This window comes from Falco peregrinus, chromosome 4, assembly GCF_023634155.1.
Source record: "Falco peregrinus isolate bFalPer1 chromosome 4, bFalPer1.pri, whole genome shotgun sequence".
Taxonomy (NCBI): Eukaryota; Metazoa; Chordata; class Aves; order Falconiformes; family Falconidae; genus Falco; species Falco peregrinus.
The window spans coordinates 21,534,461-21,550,681 of record NC_073724.1 but is presented as its reverse complement, the minus strand read 5'-3'; the positions used below and the strand labels follow the sequence as shown (position 1 = coordinate 21,550,681).

At 45.8% G+C, this 16,221-nt stretch overlaps 1 protein-coding gene across 11 annotated transcripts in view; it reads left to right on the top strand.

Annotated features, from left to right (window-relative positions):
• TIAM1 (TIAM Rac1 associated GEF 1) overlaps positions 1-16,221 on the top strand; it is a 195,266-nt gene that overhangs the window by 113,883 nt on the left and 65,162 nt on the right. For all 11 annotated transcript variants that reach the window (XR_008746823.1, XM_055801745.1, XM_055801742.1 and 8 more), the window contains 2 exons: positions 11,991-12,438; positions 14,840-15,012. Coding sequence is in view for 10 of the 11 variants with exons in the window: in XM_055801745.1 (XP_055657720.1) it covers positions 11,991-12,438; positions 14,840-15,012 (621 nt within the window). In the remaining variant the exon portion in view is untranslated. The remainder of the gene's footprint in view (positions 1-11,990; positions 12,439-14,839; positions 15,013-16,221) is intronic.

Genomic DNA, 16,221 nt, shown 5'->3' with positions numbered 1-16,221 from the left:
GCCACTGTTACATGCATGTCCAGCGACGTGCATGTGTGTCATCCTATTTTCTGTATGGGCTGAATTTATTGAAGTTGTCCGTAGCTTTAATTTTTGTGATGTGCTGACCACTGCTACTGGAAAAACATGGCCCTGAATGTGTCACAGAAAGGAGGTGCCAGAATTACAGCTGTACATGTTGTGTTGTAGTGCCTTATCCATGGGTTCTTTACAAGTATGTGGTTTACATTAAAGAAAAAAAAAAAAAGAAAAGAAAATCTCTCCCTTCCAAATTTAAACCTTCAGTTGAACTGTGGGAGTCACTTTCCACTAATTGAGAAGGAGAGCTTTTTAATACTGGAGAGACAATTACATTCAAGCAATTAATATTCACAGGGTGGCTTGGGGGCACCCACGCAGCAGTTCTGTTTTTTTTAACATTTTAACATTAGGGGTTCAGATCTGCTGAAGCAAGGCTTCCTGGAGAGTTCTGCTGGGATCATGTTTGGCTTTTGGAGCTGGTGTGATGTAGGTGGAAAAAGCTTAATTGGCTGACATTTTCACCCATTTTTGCTTAAGGGAGACAAGCTCTGGTTGGATACATCTTGTTCTGACTGTGGGTTGTGAGGTCCCCAGGATCCTACAACCTGCCTGCTGGGATCCACACTTGATGAAACGGCCCTGTTGTGCCCTGCTTGCAGCTAAACATCTGCCTGCGGGTGACTCCCCCCTCCTCCTCCTTCTTCTCCTTCTCCTGGTGGATGTTCAGAGACAATTGTAACCACATGCTCACCAGCTGTTACAAACCCTAACTGAAGATTCAGGAGGGGAACTGGGGAACGGAAACTTCGAGATACAGTTTTGTGCCACTACCAAGCCCATCTTGCCACTTCCTTATTCCATGTTCCCCATTGTGGATAATTTCTGGCTGCTTTTTTCTTTAGACCATCAAATGGGGGTGGATACAGCCTTGCGTAGGGCATGAGCCTCTTTTGACATTTCAAACTCCATTATGAGGGCAGTTGGGTGAAGATGTCCTGCATGTACAGAAGATGTTCTGGTCACGAGGCAAAATCTGCTTGCCAAGCCATGGTGCCAGCAGTGTGTCTGTTTATGGGTGCCTGCTGCAGATGGCCCTGAGCCAGCCCTACCTGATGCTGGCTCCAGCTCTACAGATCCCGCTCCTCCCCCTCTAGATTTTGTGATGGTCGCGGTGGTGATGGCAGTGGCCATTGAAGCCAGAGACCTCCATGGCCTTCCAGTGCTGGTATTTGTTTTGTGGGGAAAAAATGTTAGGATTAGTTCCTAGTAGGTGTGAAGCTATGCATGCACTGTCTTCTGTAGGGGAGCGGTGGTGTTTGACAAGCAGTATTTAGAGCACGGTGTGACTCCTGTGTGCATTAAAATCCAAGGAGACATGGTGGCCAAAGCATTTCTGCATGGTCAAGCGCTGACATACGAGGAGGGTGGCTTGTTCCTCTCTGAGCTTTGTAGCACAGTTTGTGATTTCCTTGGGAAAGCTCAGTGCCTGTGTTAGTGTTACAGTAGTGCCGTCCAGGTTTTTTACATAACTTTCGAGAAGGAGTAGCAGGAAGATGTCCCTCAACTCTGCAGGGAAAGCAAAGGGGTTTTGCCATGTCCAGTCCAGTGTTTGTTGTGAAACTGAGTGAACAAGCTTCCTGCCTGGCTTGGAAACCGCACCTCCTTCAGCACCAGCCACAGACTATGTCCTTGGCGTGTTAAATCCCCTTTTGTCCAATTTTCAAGTTTGTTACTATTTTTAGGCCTCTGTAGGTAGCCTGGAGGAATTCGGGATCTCTAGCCTTAAAAAAAAATAATAAAACCCTATTAAAAAAATCTTGCAGAATATGCAGGAGATGAAACCAAGTTTTTTTTTTTGTGGGAATTAGATCAGGACGTACAGAGAAACCAGTCTAAAATTAGAATATCTTTCTGGTTGATATTATTTTTTTACCATCTCAGGGAATTTTATAACAGGTTATAGTGTTTCATTATGCTCTGTAGGATGGCTAAACTCCAGAGAGCCGATACTTGTTTTTAAGTTGTGTAAAACTTTGTCGTAAATGGTTTTGTGGCATAGAGGATATAACCTCAAATGTAAAAGGACCTCACCGGATTAGTCACATGAGAGCACCATATAGTCCAGTACCTTGTTCCCCAAATACCAGGTGCTGAGGAAAAGAGAAAAAGAAAGAAACTGGGAGAGTACATGGTGAACTTTCCTTTAGGGCATTCTTGCCATCCCAGAAGATTAGCGATTTGAGTCTTCCTGAGTGAGGAATGCATCCAAGACTATTGGGTTGACCTGTCCCCCATGGATTCTCTTTTCTGAAATAATTTTCTGCTTCTGGCTTCCACTGCATCCTGTTCACTCTCTGCATAACGCTTGTGACCTTAGAGCCTGCTCTTGTAGCCCTCCTCAGTCATTGTTTTTCCAGGCAGAGCATCTTCAGCAGCTAAAGCTCTGCTCCTGTTAAAAGTAATTCTGTACATCTCTGTCTGTAGTCTGGAAAACACAGCTATTTTCAACCCAAGTATGATTCTTAACCAGATCGACCTAGACCTTTAATCTTAGTCGTTTGAGTCCAGATGGAATCAAGGAAAGAAATACAAAGTCGTGTATCATTAAATTATAATTAATGACATACAGTTTAGTAAGTGCCTACAAGTACGTTGTTACTGGTGTGCACCTCGCTGATTGGAGCCCCTGTTCACATAGTCCTGTAGTGCCTTTCAGACAGAGGCTGTTGCCAGGGTCTCGGATACAGCCTGAACTGTGCTCCAAACCTCCAAAAGGTGGAGATCCTCGAGTCGGAGGGTTTGGCTTGGGTGACTCTGGCAGCTGAATCCCCCCAAAGAGCACTGGTCAGCTGGTCACTTTGCTGAGCCTCCAGGCAAACAAGTCTATTAAAACCAAACATCTCTGTTTACAGCTGCTCGCCACAGGGCACAAAGTTAAAGGAAGAGGTGGAAATGAGCTGGGGGGGAAGGGGTAACCACTCGTTTTGGTGGCAGCCCAAGCTTGCACCAGTGTAAACTGTTTGGGAATCCACATCTTGGGTCCTGCTGGCTGCCAGCGTGGCAGCTCTCAGTGGGTCTGTATGACCAGACCCATTTAATGGCTAAACCAAATAAGCTGTTTATAGCCTGGCTAACTGGAAGCAGATTCAGTGTGAGCCTGGAGGAAAGTTTGAACAGAGGGACCCACACTCAGAGTTCTTCCCTGCTCTGTCACCAGGCTGCCCTTCCTAGATGGATGAGATCAGATCAGATATTGGCTATTCAGGATATTTTAAAGCAAATAGCAGTCACTCTCTTCAGAGCACAGAACTGTGCCCTAATATTGTCAGGGAAAGGAGCATGTGAAAATACGTGTTTTGGTCTTTGCTAGCAAATATTTTGATACTCTTTTGAAGATCTTAATTTGTTTTTCTTCCTTTGCTCTTGGTCTGAAGCCAATGGAAAGCAAATCAGCAGTCCTGATATCTGATCTAGCTCTATTCAGGCATGTTTTTCTTAAACAGTAGGACTTTGTCGTTTATACATTTGAAGTGCTTGTACCATTGGCAATAATTGTATTCCCTGTAAAGCTACATACACTGTGTGTTTTTGGTTTCAAGTGCTTTTCACTTAAAAATCACAGACAGGTTGCCCCAGCTGCTTGTTTGCTGGGCTGTGCTTACTTAGATGGATGCAATTTGCAGTAGTGATCCTTTCCAATTAAGTGCTCTATTCAAACGTTTTCTTTTCAGAGAGGTTCAGCATGTGATCCTGTGACTAGTCCTCATCCCAGACAGCAGACATTTCCCTGCTTCCTTAAGTTAGCTGATTGTTCAGGTGAATACCTCCCCAGATGTTGAATTTTGATTTCAAGCTGCTGTTCTAGCAGCTTTCCGTCTTCCCCACTTCTGCCCCCTCTATTACATTTCTCAGGAAGAATTGCCTCTTCTTGGCATGAACGAACATAAAGTAACCTAACCCTGTGTTTTACTTCGAGGATTTTGGTTAGGCATGTTGCCATTTGTTTAATTCAAGCACAGTTAGGCTGCTTGCGTTAGTTTATGGTTAGCTCAATCCCACTAGAAACTTTCTTCAGCCGGGTGGTCCACTGGGATGAAAGCAAGGTAAGTTTTGGGGGGTCCTCAGCATATCGTTTGGGAGCAGAGGGATTAAACGCTGCAGCACTGAAGAACTGAGACTTCCTCCCACTGGTGGGGATGGAAAGCAGGCGTCCAACCCAGATCTGCGCAGGTGTCAGAAGCTGCGTGTAGGGACCACACTGCAAGAGGCTTTACTGGATTATGGGTTGATTATCATGCATGGTATTTTATACTTTAGCACCCTTTAAAAGTCAGTGCTAAAGCCAGGGAAGAGCCGGTATGCTCAGGTCCCATGGCAGTGCTTCCCGCTGTTTCCCGCTGAAGGCCCTGTTCTTTGTGTGCTCTCTCGCAGGCTTGGATTTCTCTCCTGTTATTAAAAAGCAAAATCAAAACATCCTTCCCCTTCCCTTTACCCAATACTTTAGCTCTTAGGGATGCAAACCTAACTTTCCGAACATGGACAGGTCATAAACTGATGCCACAACTGTCCTGAGTCAGTGAAGATCTCCACACAGTACCTTGGAGAGGAGCGTAAAGCTGTCCCATGTATTTCCCTGCAGCTTTATGGGAGACAGTTTCATTTTCCACATTTTCTATCTCACAGCTGACAAGCCTCTAGGCTTGTACTTTTCTGACTGCTGCAGGAGTCCCTCTGGTTCCATAATCTGCCTTTAAGGCATCTAAGTCAGGTAAGAAACAAACCCAGGCTCCTTGGGGAAGCATGGTGGTCTACAGAGATGATCTTTCTGGTGGGACCCACCTATTAGCTGGAAAATGTCTGGGGAGTCAGTGAACCGAAAGTGTTCCCAACCCCCATGTTAGAGTCCCTAAGCTAATGTGACGGCTTGACATGGAGCAAAGGAGCCAAGTGTAATACTGAGGTAACAGCCACATTTATCACTCAGAGTTGCCTGCAAAGGAAATGGGATTGATGGATGCTTGATACGTTGGTGTTTGCTGCCTGCCTGTCCTGCAGGAGCTAAGTGGATCTGCATCTCCTTTCCATATTCGAGTATCTTCTGGGTGCCTAGCATCCGACACCTTGCTGTCTTTCCAAGGTGCCAAATTACACTCTACAGCATTCACCAGGACAAGTTCACAAAGGAATCTTGGAACCAAACCCCATTGAAATCCATGCCTGAAGACTTTTCCCAGGGATTATTGCCCAGAAACCTGTGACTGATTCATCCTTTTGTAATAAGAGTGAAGCTTACTGCTAGGAGGAATACCTAGAGGTCTGGGCTAGTACCTTTTTTGTCGGAAGTAAATTTGATTTCAGAGAACCATGGCCAAAACTTGCTTGCTTATTAAACTACTCTGAGCAGCTTTAATAACACATATAAGGGTTTGTTGCTGTTTTCTAATTTGGATTCTTTCAGATATCTGAAGAACTGTTGCACCAGTGCAGTTAGTGCACAGAAGTAGGAACCAAAGCTGCTTGTACATATCAGTATCTGATCGCTTTGAATTCCCAAAGGTCACAAACCCAGCATCTCAGTATGGTATCCACATACAAATTGCAGTTGGCTTATAACTCACTTGACTTGGGAGCGCTCCTAGGAGGTGTAAACAAGACCCAACCAATCCAACAGAGAACTGCAGTTGGCCCATGTTGGTTTGTGGCTGAAAATTTGGTTCTCCAAAGCCTGTTGCCAGTCTGGTGCGTCCAGGCTAGTTCTCATTTGCTACTGTGCTGTTGTACACGGGTCTGTAGATATCTTCAAAACCTTCATTCATATTTAGCATCTGGTTGAGGGGGTTTTGTTTGTTGCTGTGGCAGCAGATCTCCTTCATGTCATTATTATAATCCCTCTGACTTTGCAGTGAGTTACATGGACACAATTCTGTACATTTGTAACAGTCTTCAAAACTGTATTCCTTCCAGACGGAATGAGCTATGGAGTTGCTTTTGTTTTCTCCATTGCAGCTTTAAAACCATTTCTCCCAGTTGGGTTTCACTTGCAGTTTATGATTTATCTTTGCTTATTGGAATATTTTGACTCTTTTCAAGACAGATAAATCTTCTAATGCATTCATTACCAGGTGCTCAAGTTACTCTGGAGAAAGGGTTTCATTTTGATTTGAAGCAACTAGTACCTTAACAGACTACCTTCACCATCCATGATGGTAGAGTCAGTGCTGAAAAGAAAGGAAAACCACTTATCAGGCCAATCTTTTTCTACGCAGGAGCTTCAAAGAGACACCAGGCACATAAAAGCATGCAAACCATCAGGCTGCGTACCCATCTATTTCAAATGTATTCTGTGGTGCTTCTCTAACTAGCAACCAGACAGGTTATGTGCAATTTCAGGCTGTTGCTGAATGTGAATACCTTATTGCTCTGTTGCTAAAAAGGATGGGGAACAGAGGATATGTGTTCTCTTGGAGGGACCCCCTTCTGAGAAAAAAACCTACTCAGTTAAAAGCCTAACAAGTAATTTTAAATCTAATGGTTAATTTAGAAAGAAGTATTAACCACATAAGGAACTGTTTATGTTAGGGAAGTAAGAGTTTTCCTACTAAATCAGTCCCATGTGCCTGAAGTGCCCATGAATCACTGCTGCCAGTCAAGCACGAGAAAGTGATTCACGAAGCCATTTTAATAGTGCCTGTAACTGGGCTGCTGGTGGGAAGTTTGGTAAGTGCATCGTTATTGCAAGCGCTCTGAATGTGTCCAGTCGTGAGCTGGAGAGCTGGGTCAGGCTTATCCGATCCAGTGGTCTCTTGCTAGCGGAGGCCAGTACCAAACATGTTCAACAAGGGGACACTTCTGTTTGTAGACACTTGGAACCTGCCCCAAAACTTTTTGCCTGATTTTTGCTAGCTGGAGGTAAACATTTTTTTCTAAGGCAGAAGGTTTTTTCTGTGTATCTTCTAAATCTAGAAAGATTTTTTTAACAAATGTGGCTGCAGTAGACACATAGAAGTATGAGTATCATGTGAGTATGCAAAAGCTACAGCACGAACTGCATTAGCTTAATGTAGCCTGCATTACAGTTTTATTCCCTGCTGTCTTGCTTTGCATGAAACCCAGTGTTCGTGTGAGGAAAAAACATATAGCTAAATAGGTTGCTAATACTTTCACTAATATTTTACCCAATTGGTTCATCAGTTAAATTGTTGTCTGCATTTGGTGGGGCGGCGATAGTTCCACTTCATTACACTCCAATGCCATTAGGGCTGTTGTAACAGCCCTGGCACGTGGCCTGCTTGCAGGGCCTCACTGCGTTCCTGTTGGCAGCAAGGGCACCATTCAGCCCATCATTCAGCCGGTTTCTCATTCTGTGGCATGCCTCTCTGGTGTCGGGCATTCCACCTTTCCCTCCATTACTGTCTGCTGAACGTCCTTTCATAAACCCTGGGCATTTACAACGGATATGGTAACACTGTCAGTGTAAGAAGCGGTGCTGCTCCTCTGTCATCTTCAGCAGTGGCAGGGATCCCAGATCCTGGTGGATGCTGTGCTACTGCTTACCGCCTCCCCATCAAGGCACAGCGTGCAGCACAGTTGCTAGAGCCTGTTTAGTTCCCTTCTTCAGCCAGTCGTCTTTATGTGAATTTCTCCCTGCTTTCCACAGAGCAAATCTTCAATCAAAGCGACAAAGCCCCCTGTTTATTCGACTTGTTGTCCCTATGGTCTAAGACCTATTGTGTCTGCAAAATGCCGAGAGCTGCTATTCCCACGACTTCTTGGAGGAAGTACGCTTTCTTTTCTTTACTACACGCTTTCTCCTTGGTGTGACCAATTTAATGATTTCCACCTCCCTCTTGCTTTGCCCTCTTGTCCTCCCAGGCCTGAAGCTAGGTAAACACCAGTGGGAAGGCTAAGCGGGGCGGCACAGATTTTAGTTCCAATCTTGCGTTTGGTTCCTGGGATGGTCTCTTGGGGCAAAAAATATTCCTTTGTGTGGAGACAGCTGTTTGCCAGCCTGAAAATACAAAACACAAGTTCTCTGGTGAGATGCAGAATATCAGATGCAGTGTCTTGAACCTTACACAGAGCTGAATTAAACTTTTGAGGTTTTTAACCCGTGAAATAAAACAGAGTCCCTTGGTGATAGGAATTGCAAATCCAGAGTAATGTGCTGGTGATTTTGTGATAATGTGTGTATAACGTCCAAAACTGCAGGCTTCAGAAATGAGCATTCTGCAGTCTTCAGCTGTCTCCCAGCTTCTGTGGTGTGCCTGGCACATGCCATCAGCATCATGATGGAGAGCTGAGGGACGGTGGGCAGGAGTCAGAGGGGTGAGTAGCGAAGGCTGAGCTGAGTAGTTCACTCTTGGCTTCAGAAACTTTTGCCTGGGAACTCCTTCTGCTGAGGAGCAGAATGTCTGTTTCGTTAGCAAGCCTTTGTGGCACGTCCGTTATGGACCCAGAACAGTAATAAGTCTTCCTTGGAGGAGAGAGACATTGCTATTGCCCATGGGGCTCTCTGATAGCCTAAGCAGGAAACATGAGTAATTCTTAAACAGCTATCATCAAGGTTATGCAATGTTTGCGTTCCTTCAAGAGCAACAGCCTGTGGTGGCCGTGGCAGTAGCTGGACACCAAAGCTAGAGGCCTGTGTATCCACATTGATCTCATCAGTGGAGAGCCATGCTGCTCATGGTGTGAGCTGGGATGCTTAATTTTCAGCATCGTCATTTGAAAATTTGCAGGAGTAGTTCTGTGCCCCCAGTGATGTGTTCATCAAACCCTGCTACAGTTTGTTGCTTGGATTGGGACTGTTACCCCTTCAGCCGTGGCACATTTCTGTGGAAGCGCAATACTAAACCTCTGTACTTTCTGCTGAACTCTTAATTGAATGCACTTCGGTATGCGGGTTATAGCACTGTGAGACAGCCAGAGCAGATGCTGGCTGCTTCTGGAGAGCTTTTCATACCCTCCGATGAGAACGAGCTGACATTGCAGCAGGAGCTCAGAAGTCAGAGACCTGTGCAATGAATGCTCTTAACCCTACTAACCCTGAGACCAATCTTCTCGTACAGCAGACTTCCGAAAGTGCTAAGCTCACTCAATGCTACGTTTCATAATTCATGAGTGTGAACAATATTACCAGGCTATAGATTTTGAACCGTTCTGACCTTTGTATGCCCAGACCCTCCTCCTACCGAAGGGCTTGAATCAGTTGGTTAGAAGTCTTTGATACAGGATATTTAAGAGAGGAAAAGGGAGTGCAGGGTACAGAGGGAGATTAGGGGCAGGGCTGCAGCATTATGCTGAAAAGATCTTTTGACCCATCCAGCCTATCACTTGCACTGTGGTGAAGATTATAAAGATGTTTTCAAAATGTGCTGCAATTAAAGCTCATGAGCATATATAACATTCACTCCGAGTTTTCCATCCTTGCATTTTTTTATAAACAGTAAACTGTTATGCCCATGTATCAGTTCCAGAGTATAGTCTGCATTTATGGACAGGGGAAACTGAGGCAATCAATGCTGTGTCTCACCAAGGTTACACAATAAGGCTGTGTCACACTGTGCACGAGTGACCTTGAGAGCCTGCATTGCAGCGCTGTGCATCATCTCTGGGTGCACTTCTGTTTTTGAAAAAATACTCCATCTGCTAAAAAGCACCAAGAAAGTTTCATGCATACTCTGACTGGCAAAATTACACATCCCATCTCCCTCAGTTTGGTGACCTGTTATAGTAGCTCTTCATTTTTAAAAACCGATTAATTCTGGTTGAAGCATGAGATGTGCTTCCTAAAAGTAACATCAGCTGAAATTCTGGAATTAACTCTATACTTTTTGTATAGCATGGATAAAATAATTATGAGACAGACTGTATATTTATTAAATCATTAACCATATAATACATATCTCAAAACCTCAAGTAATTTTTGTTGCTTGTATGTCGTGTTCACTGCAGAATGCACATTTGTTTATGCTGTGTGAGTGGCACACTTTTTCCCTTTAAAGACATTATGGATGAAGAAGGGCCCAGGAAACAAATGCCAACCCCAATCATTCTATGGGAATAATTATCCCAGTGAACATGGGCGATCCGGTTCAGTTCTTTGGCGCTCCAGTTTTATGCTGATGTAGCTGCGTTGGCAGAGGCGCAGTGCCTCGGGCGTGAGCGCTGAGTGGTCATGCCAGTCCTGGCTCCCTGGTGCATGGGGTCTCAGATGGAGTGCTGTCATCAGAAGTTGCACCATCCAGCTTGCACAAAAGCTCGCTCAAAGCTCGCTCACGGCAGTGTTTTGTAAACACTGGTTTCTGAGCAGCAGCCGTTCCCCTCTCCAGATATCCCTCCTTTGCAGAGCTGCAGTTCCCCTCTCCAGCTATCCCTCCTTTGCAGAGCTGCAAGAAATTGGAAGATAATTGGCTTCCAAAACCCAAATGTATTGGAACAGCAGGAAAAAACATGTCATTGTGAAAACTGCTCTATGCGGGTAGATGGCTGCAGTTACAGGAAGCCCTGCTCGGCTCATTCACAGGCAGTGGGAGTAGAGGAATATTGGCCTGTCCAGAACAGCTTGTCTATCGCTGTGTTGCATTAAATAACCAGACTGACTAGGATAACTGTGCTCATTGAGCAGGGAAGGAAGCGCTTATTCTTCCAGCTGGACTCCAAGACTCCCTTGAGAGGTAGCATTTATGAAGAACAGGCCCATCCGTTACAAATTAATGCCTTAAAAGTTGGTCAAATTCAGCAACACCCCTCCCCTCCCCCTAAGGTTTCCTCATCCAGTTCTTGCTCCACAGGAGGAAGGTTTCAAACAGGGCTTGGTAGAGGGTTTCTCGGTTTCTGCAGAGCTGCTCTTGCCTTCACAGGAAACTCGTGCTCGAACCAACACCTAGAAGCTTGTTTTCTCTCAAAAGAAATACTTCATTCTGCCACCTCTTCTCAGAGACTTCCTCACTTTGTTTAAGACTCGTAAGTCAAGCACCAGCTGCTCTTGCAAGGGAGGTAGAGGCTGCAATATCTGTTGTTTTGGCCGTATTTCTCACCTCTTTGCACCTTCGTCCTTGGCTCCCTCTTCTCCCAAGTATCTAACATATTTGTCACCACTTACAGGGCTTGGCCTTTACTGTCCTCCTTCAAAAACTGCCACAAGTGCCTTTGGATGCTGAGGCGGTAGCAGTTAGCCCCCTCTGGGCACCAGCCTTGTTGCAGGGGGCAGCCTGAGCTACTTCGAAACTTGAATTCAGTCACGTTATTTCCTGCCTTGCTCAAGCCAGCCATATTCTTGTCTCTTATGATACTTCAACTGTGAGCTCTTGGGGACCGAGAAGGGTCTTTTGCTGCAGTGGTTTGTCAGGGTCTATTACTGTGGGATTTGGCAAGGGATATCCTGTGGCCCCTCGTTAGGGTTTGTGATGTAGAAGTGACACAAAACAGAAGTAACCTCAAATACATTAACCTCTTAGGAGAAAAAAAAAAAAAGTACCTATTTAGTTATATAATTTGTAAATCACAAGCTTGGGATGTCTAAAATGTGTCTTCAGCTGTAGGTGTGAATGTACGATACTAATGTTTTCTTTTCAAAATGCGTAGGTTGATTGCTGCTTTTCTTGACACTGCCAGTTTTTGCTACCATATGTTCTCCTTTTGCAAAACCTTTAGCACTGTTAGCTTAATGTAAACAGATGATGCTGTGTCTTATATTCCAAAATGCTAAGGCTGTAGAGGCACAACCTGAAATTGTGTGTGTGTGTGACTGGTCCTTCCTAAACTGTGCTGGAAGTTCTGCCTATCCCACCTTTTCTTCCAGTTGTTTGTCTTCAGAAGAAAAAGAGAGGAGTGATTTCCAGTGCCAGACAAAATGGGGGTGTGAAGAAATGTGGTGCCACCTGGGTGTTTCGGGTTCTGTCGGTGTTCTCTAGAAGGCCAGGCTGGGCCAGGCTCTTCATGTCACGCTGTGTCTCTCTTGCAAATAGGATGTCAATGCAGGCGAGGGGAGCGAGTTCACTGACAGTGGGATCGAGGGAGCAGCCACCGACACCGACCTCCTTTCTAGACGCTCCAATGCTACCAACTCAAGTTACTCCCCCACGGCCAGTCGGGCTTTCATCGGCAGCGACAGCGGGAGCAGCTCGACAGGTGACGGGCTTCGTCAAGGGGTCTACGAGAACTTCCGCCGGGAGCTTGAGATGAGCACCACCAACAGCGAGAACCTGGAGGAGGCTGGCTCTGCCCTCAGCGACGAGCAGAGCAGCGGCACCCTCAGCTCCCCAGGGCAGTCCGACATCCTCCTGACAGCCGCCCAGGGCACGGTGCGCAAAGCTGGTGCTCTGGCCGTCAAAAATTTCCTGGTGCACAAGAAGAACAAGAAAGTGGAGTCAGCCACGCGCAGGAAATGGAAGCACTACTGGGTTTCCCTCAAAGGTACAGAGCAAGCATGCAAGGGTTTATCCAGACGGGCGTCCGTGGTGTCCTTTGGCTTGTGTATTGCTGCAGATGAAGAAACCAGTAGCCTAGGCTTTAAAAGCCACTGTGAGCTTCAGTGTAATTAAACCAAAGCACGAGGAAGTGGTCCTGATGTTTTTCAGAGGGGGGGGTTTATTTGATGGTCGTTGATGTGCTTACATTATGGCATGCGTGTAGGCAGAGACACATGTCTGTGCTGCACTGAAGTGGGGTTCATACCCTGCCTGGAGGCCTGCTGGCACCACCTAGGGTGGCTTCTCCGAGCACTGGGTTCCTTGAAGAAGCATGTCTATGGCTGGCTGACAAACTAAATACCTGTGTGCAGCTGCAGCCACGTGATGGTGGGAGTTGGCTAGTGATGACACTGGCACGTGTTCAAACAGGGGCTCTGTCTTTGTGTGCATTCCTCTTATAGAATCATATAATCATGGAAAAGACCTTTGAGATCATCAAGTCCAACTGTTAAAACTCTTGTAACTCCTGTTGCTTAGTGCCATTGGCCTCTCCTTCTCTGAGATTCGCTTCAGGAGTATCAACACCCAGCGAGCCGCAACACGTTCGCGGTGTGGATGGGAAGCCATGGTTTGGTTGCGGAGACTGGTTTGTGACCTGGGAGATGCTGGCTCTGTCTGTGTCACCCATCTGGTGATGGGCAGCCCTCAGCACCCAGCCGCCCTGCTGCCCCGCAGACCCTTTTCTCTCCCAATTTTTGCAGTTCCTGCTAGGAGCATGCTGCAGTTTGGGGTTTGAGTGCTTATAAATGCCCATAAACGTTAACGGAGCAGTGAAACTCGGGACCTGGCCTCCTAAAGCGACCTCTAATTAATCTTGATGTGGTTGCATCAGCAGTAAAACGGGAAGCGACGCTTGCGGGATTTTGGGACTGGCCTCGCTCTCCGCCCCCGCAACCAGCCTTCTCTGTGGGCCAGGGGAGGCAGAGCTGTGTCTTCTGCTGTGGGTGGGATTGCCAGAAACCTCAGTGTAGTTAAAGCCCTGTCCTCCCCACAGAATGCTTTTTTTAGAGCACTCTTTTTTTTCTTTTTCTTTTTTGTAATTTGCAGCAGTATTTTAAAACCAACAGCAAAGTTAGGTGCCAGCCCTTCCTTGGGGTGGTTAGAGAGACTGGGGAAATGAAAGGGGAGGGAGGGAGGGGGCAGGGGCAGGGGGGGCTGATCTCCTGGGAGGGGGGCTATGTGGCAGGAAGGTCTTGCTGTGAGGGGCAGGCAAACAAAGGGCCATCTGGGAGGAAAAGGGGGGAAGGATGAGCACGGAGGCAGTTTTATTTTGAAGTGCTTTAACTGAAGTGAAGTGTTTGCTCCTTAGATTGCTGTGCCTTAATAATGTTAGTGTTTAAAGGAGGCTTTGAAGTTAACAGCTGGTATTGTTTGGCTGCAAATACTTCTCTGAGAGGCTGGGTAGCACCTTTGCCACTGAGAGGGCTAGTTCCAGTGACAGAGAAACAATGTGCCTGTTTTAGTTTAAAACAACTGTAGATAATGTGGGAAGATGGAAGAGGAGACCCTTTTTTTTGGAGTCTCCCAAATTGCAGACTTGCTACCCGCCTCTCTCTGAGAATTGTAAGGATTATTTTGTAAACCCAAGCAGGTTGTTTGCTGTCCCCAGCTAAAACGCATTTTTGTTTTTGGCGGTATCACCATGAGTCAGATCCGAAATATTATAGTGGAATAAGAATATGGTTTATGCCTTTTGTTTGTTTGTTTGTTGGGGCTTTTTTGTATGTTTGTCTTTTAGAAAGCACAGCTCATTCCAGTCTCTTTTTCTTCCAGTTACTCATCTGCATCCAGTAATTTAACTCGCTTGATCTTTGCCTTGCAGGGGCTGTAGCAGCTGCAGGAGGCTGAGGCAGGGCCATGGGGGTTTGCCTGGGGGCCTGTCTGCTCGGCAGTGCCAGGGGAGACACGCTTTCACACCTGCGTCTTCCTTGTGGTCCCCTTGGTGGGACAGGGTGGCTGGGGAGGACTCCCATTTTGGGACTTACAGTGGTGCTTCTCATCTGGGACTGTGTTTTACTGCCCATGACTTTTTCGGCTCGTGTCTGTGGCTGGCTCCATTTTAGGAATGCTAAGGTGAACAAAATGGTCCTCTGGGGCACGGTTTGATGTACCATACAGTTGGTGGTGTGCCCCTATGGTGTGGAAACCACCGCTTTATTGGGCTAAAAACTGCTCTCCACTAGTGATTTCAGCTAGTGCTGAAGATTTGAGCAGGCACTGGCAAATCCTCCATCTCTGTGACAGTTTTACAGGTGATTTACAGTCCCAAGTATCAGCACTGAATAATACAGGGCGGTCGTTATGCTTAAATGTGTTGCTTGCTAATATACGATTGTCTCTTTTAGGATGCACGTTGTTTTTTTATGAGACTGATGGCAGATCTGGCATTGACCACAACAGCATCCCAAAGCATGCTGTCTGGGTGGAAAACAGCATAGTGCAAGCAGTTCCTGAACACCCCAAGAAGGACTTTGTCTTCTGTCTCAGCAACTCCCTTGGGGATGCTTTCCTCTTTCAGGTTGGTCTGGTTCAAGTTTTTCACAAAGTTGTTACCTTTTCCTGTCTCCGACCAAGGAGGAAGTGTTAGCTGTAGTTGAAATCAGTGGAAGAATCCCACTGACTCCAGTGGTTTTGGGATTTTCCTCTGGCAGTGCTGCAGCAAGGATATGATATATTTGGTAAATGCCACTCAAGGGACCCACCACCACATGTGAATCACTGTCAGATCTGCTGGTTTTATTGACTGACCGGACCCTCTTTGTGTAGATGGTTGGAACAAAGCAAGAATTACGTAATATTGTTATTACCCTGTACAAACCGGGAATTTTGCATGGTTTGACGGTGTGCTTATAACACACAGACAAGGCCAGTTACAGTGTAGGACATACAGTAGTGCATTAAATGTGCTATAACATGATGTGTGTCTCATAAGAGACATATCAAAGATGGGACCTTGTGGGGAGGCTCAAAGAGTTTACAAGACCAAGAGGAGTCAGAAGTGCAAGGGGGTACTTGGACCTCCAGGTACTTTCCCAGTGGTGCTGCATAATCCATTTGCCTCTTGTTCATACGGACCTTAGTCAACATCTTGCTGTTGCCCGAGAGGAGACTGAAAGCGCATGTTTGATTTTTTTTAATCAAAAAATAGAAATGTCTGAATTTCACAGGGTATGTTTTAAAAAAATCCAGTATTTACATCAAAAAACATGCATTACTTGATGGTTTCACTGAAGAAGATTTCTGGATTTTGGTAACTGCTGCTTCCCTGAGTGATTTTCAGGTTGGATTTCTACTTTCTTATTGCAAGTTGTCACTAATCAAGACTCTTTTTATTTGTAATCCCCAGCCTGTACTGAGGTGGTAGCACTTCCTCCTCTCTTGATTTAGTTTTCTTCACCAGAGGAGTCCCTTATTTGTTTCCCTTTCCAGTGGCAATGAGTTCAGAGTTTCTTGCCTTCTTAAATCAGAAGGTACTCTGTGGTAGGATGTGCCCCCGCATCATTACTCCCCTGTACTCCAGAGCAAATCTTTAAAATTGCACTGTCTCATAGGTTCTTGCAGCTGTCCTAAACAAGGGGCTAGATTCTCATATTCATGCAAAATAAAAAGACATTACTGATTCAAAGGAAGTGGTGCTGGCTCACATCTTAAATAGGCTGACTATCTGATTGCATACTGAAAAAAAATTTGGGTTTTTTTTTTGGCAGGCTAGCTTCTCTGCCACCTC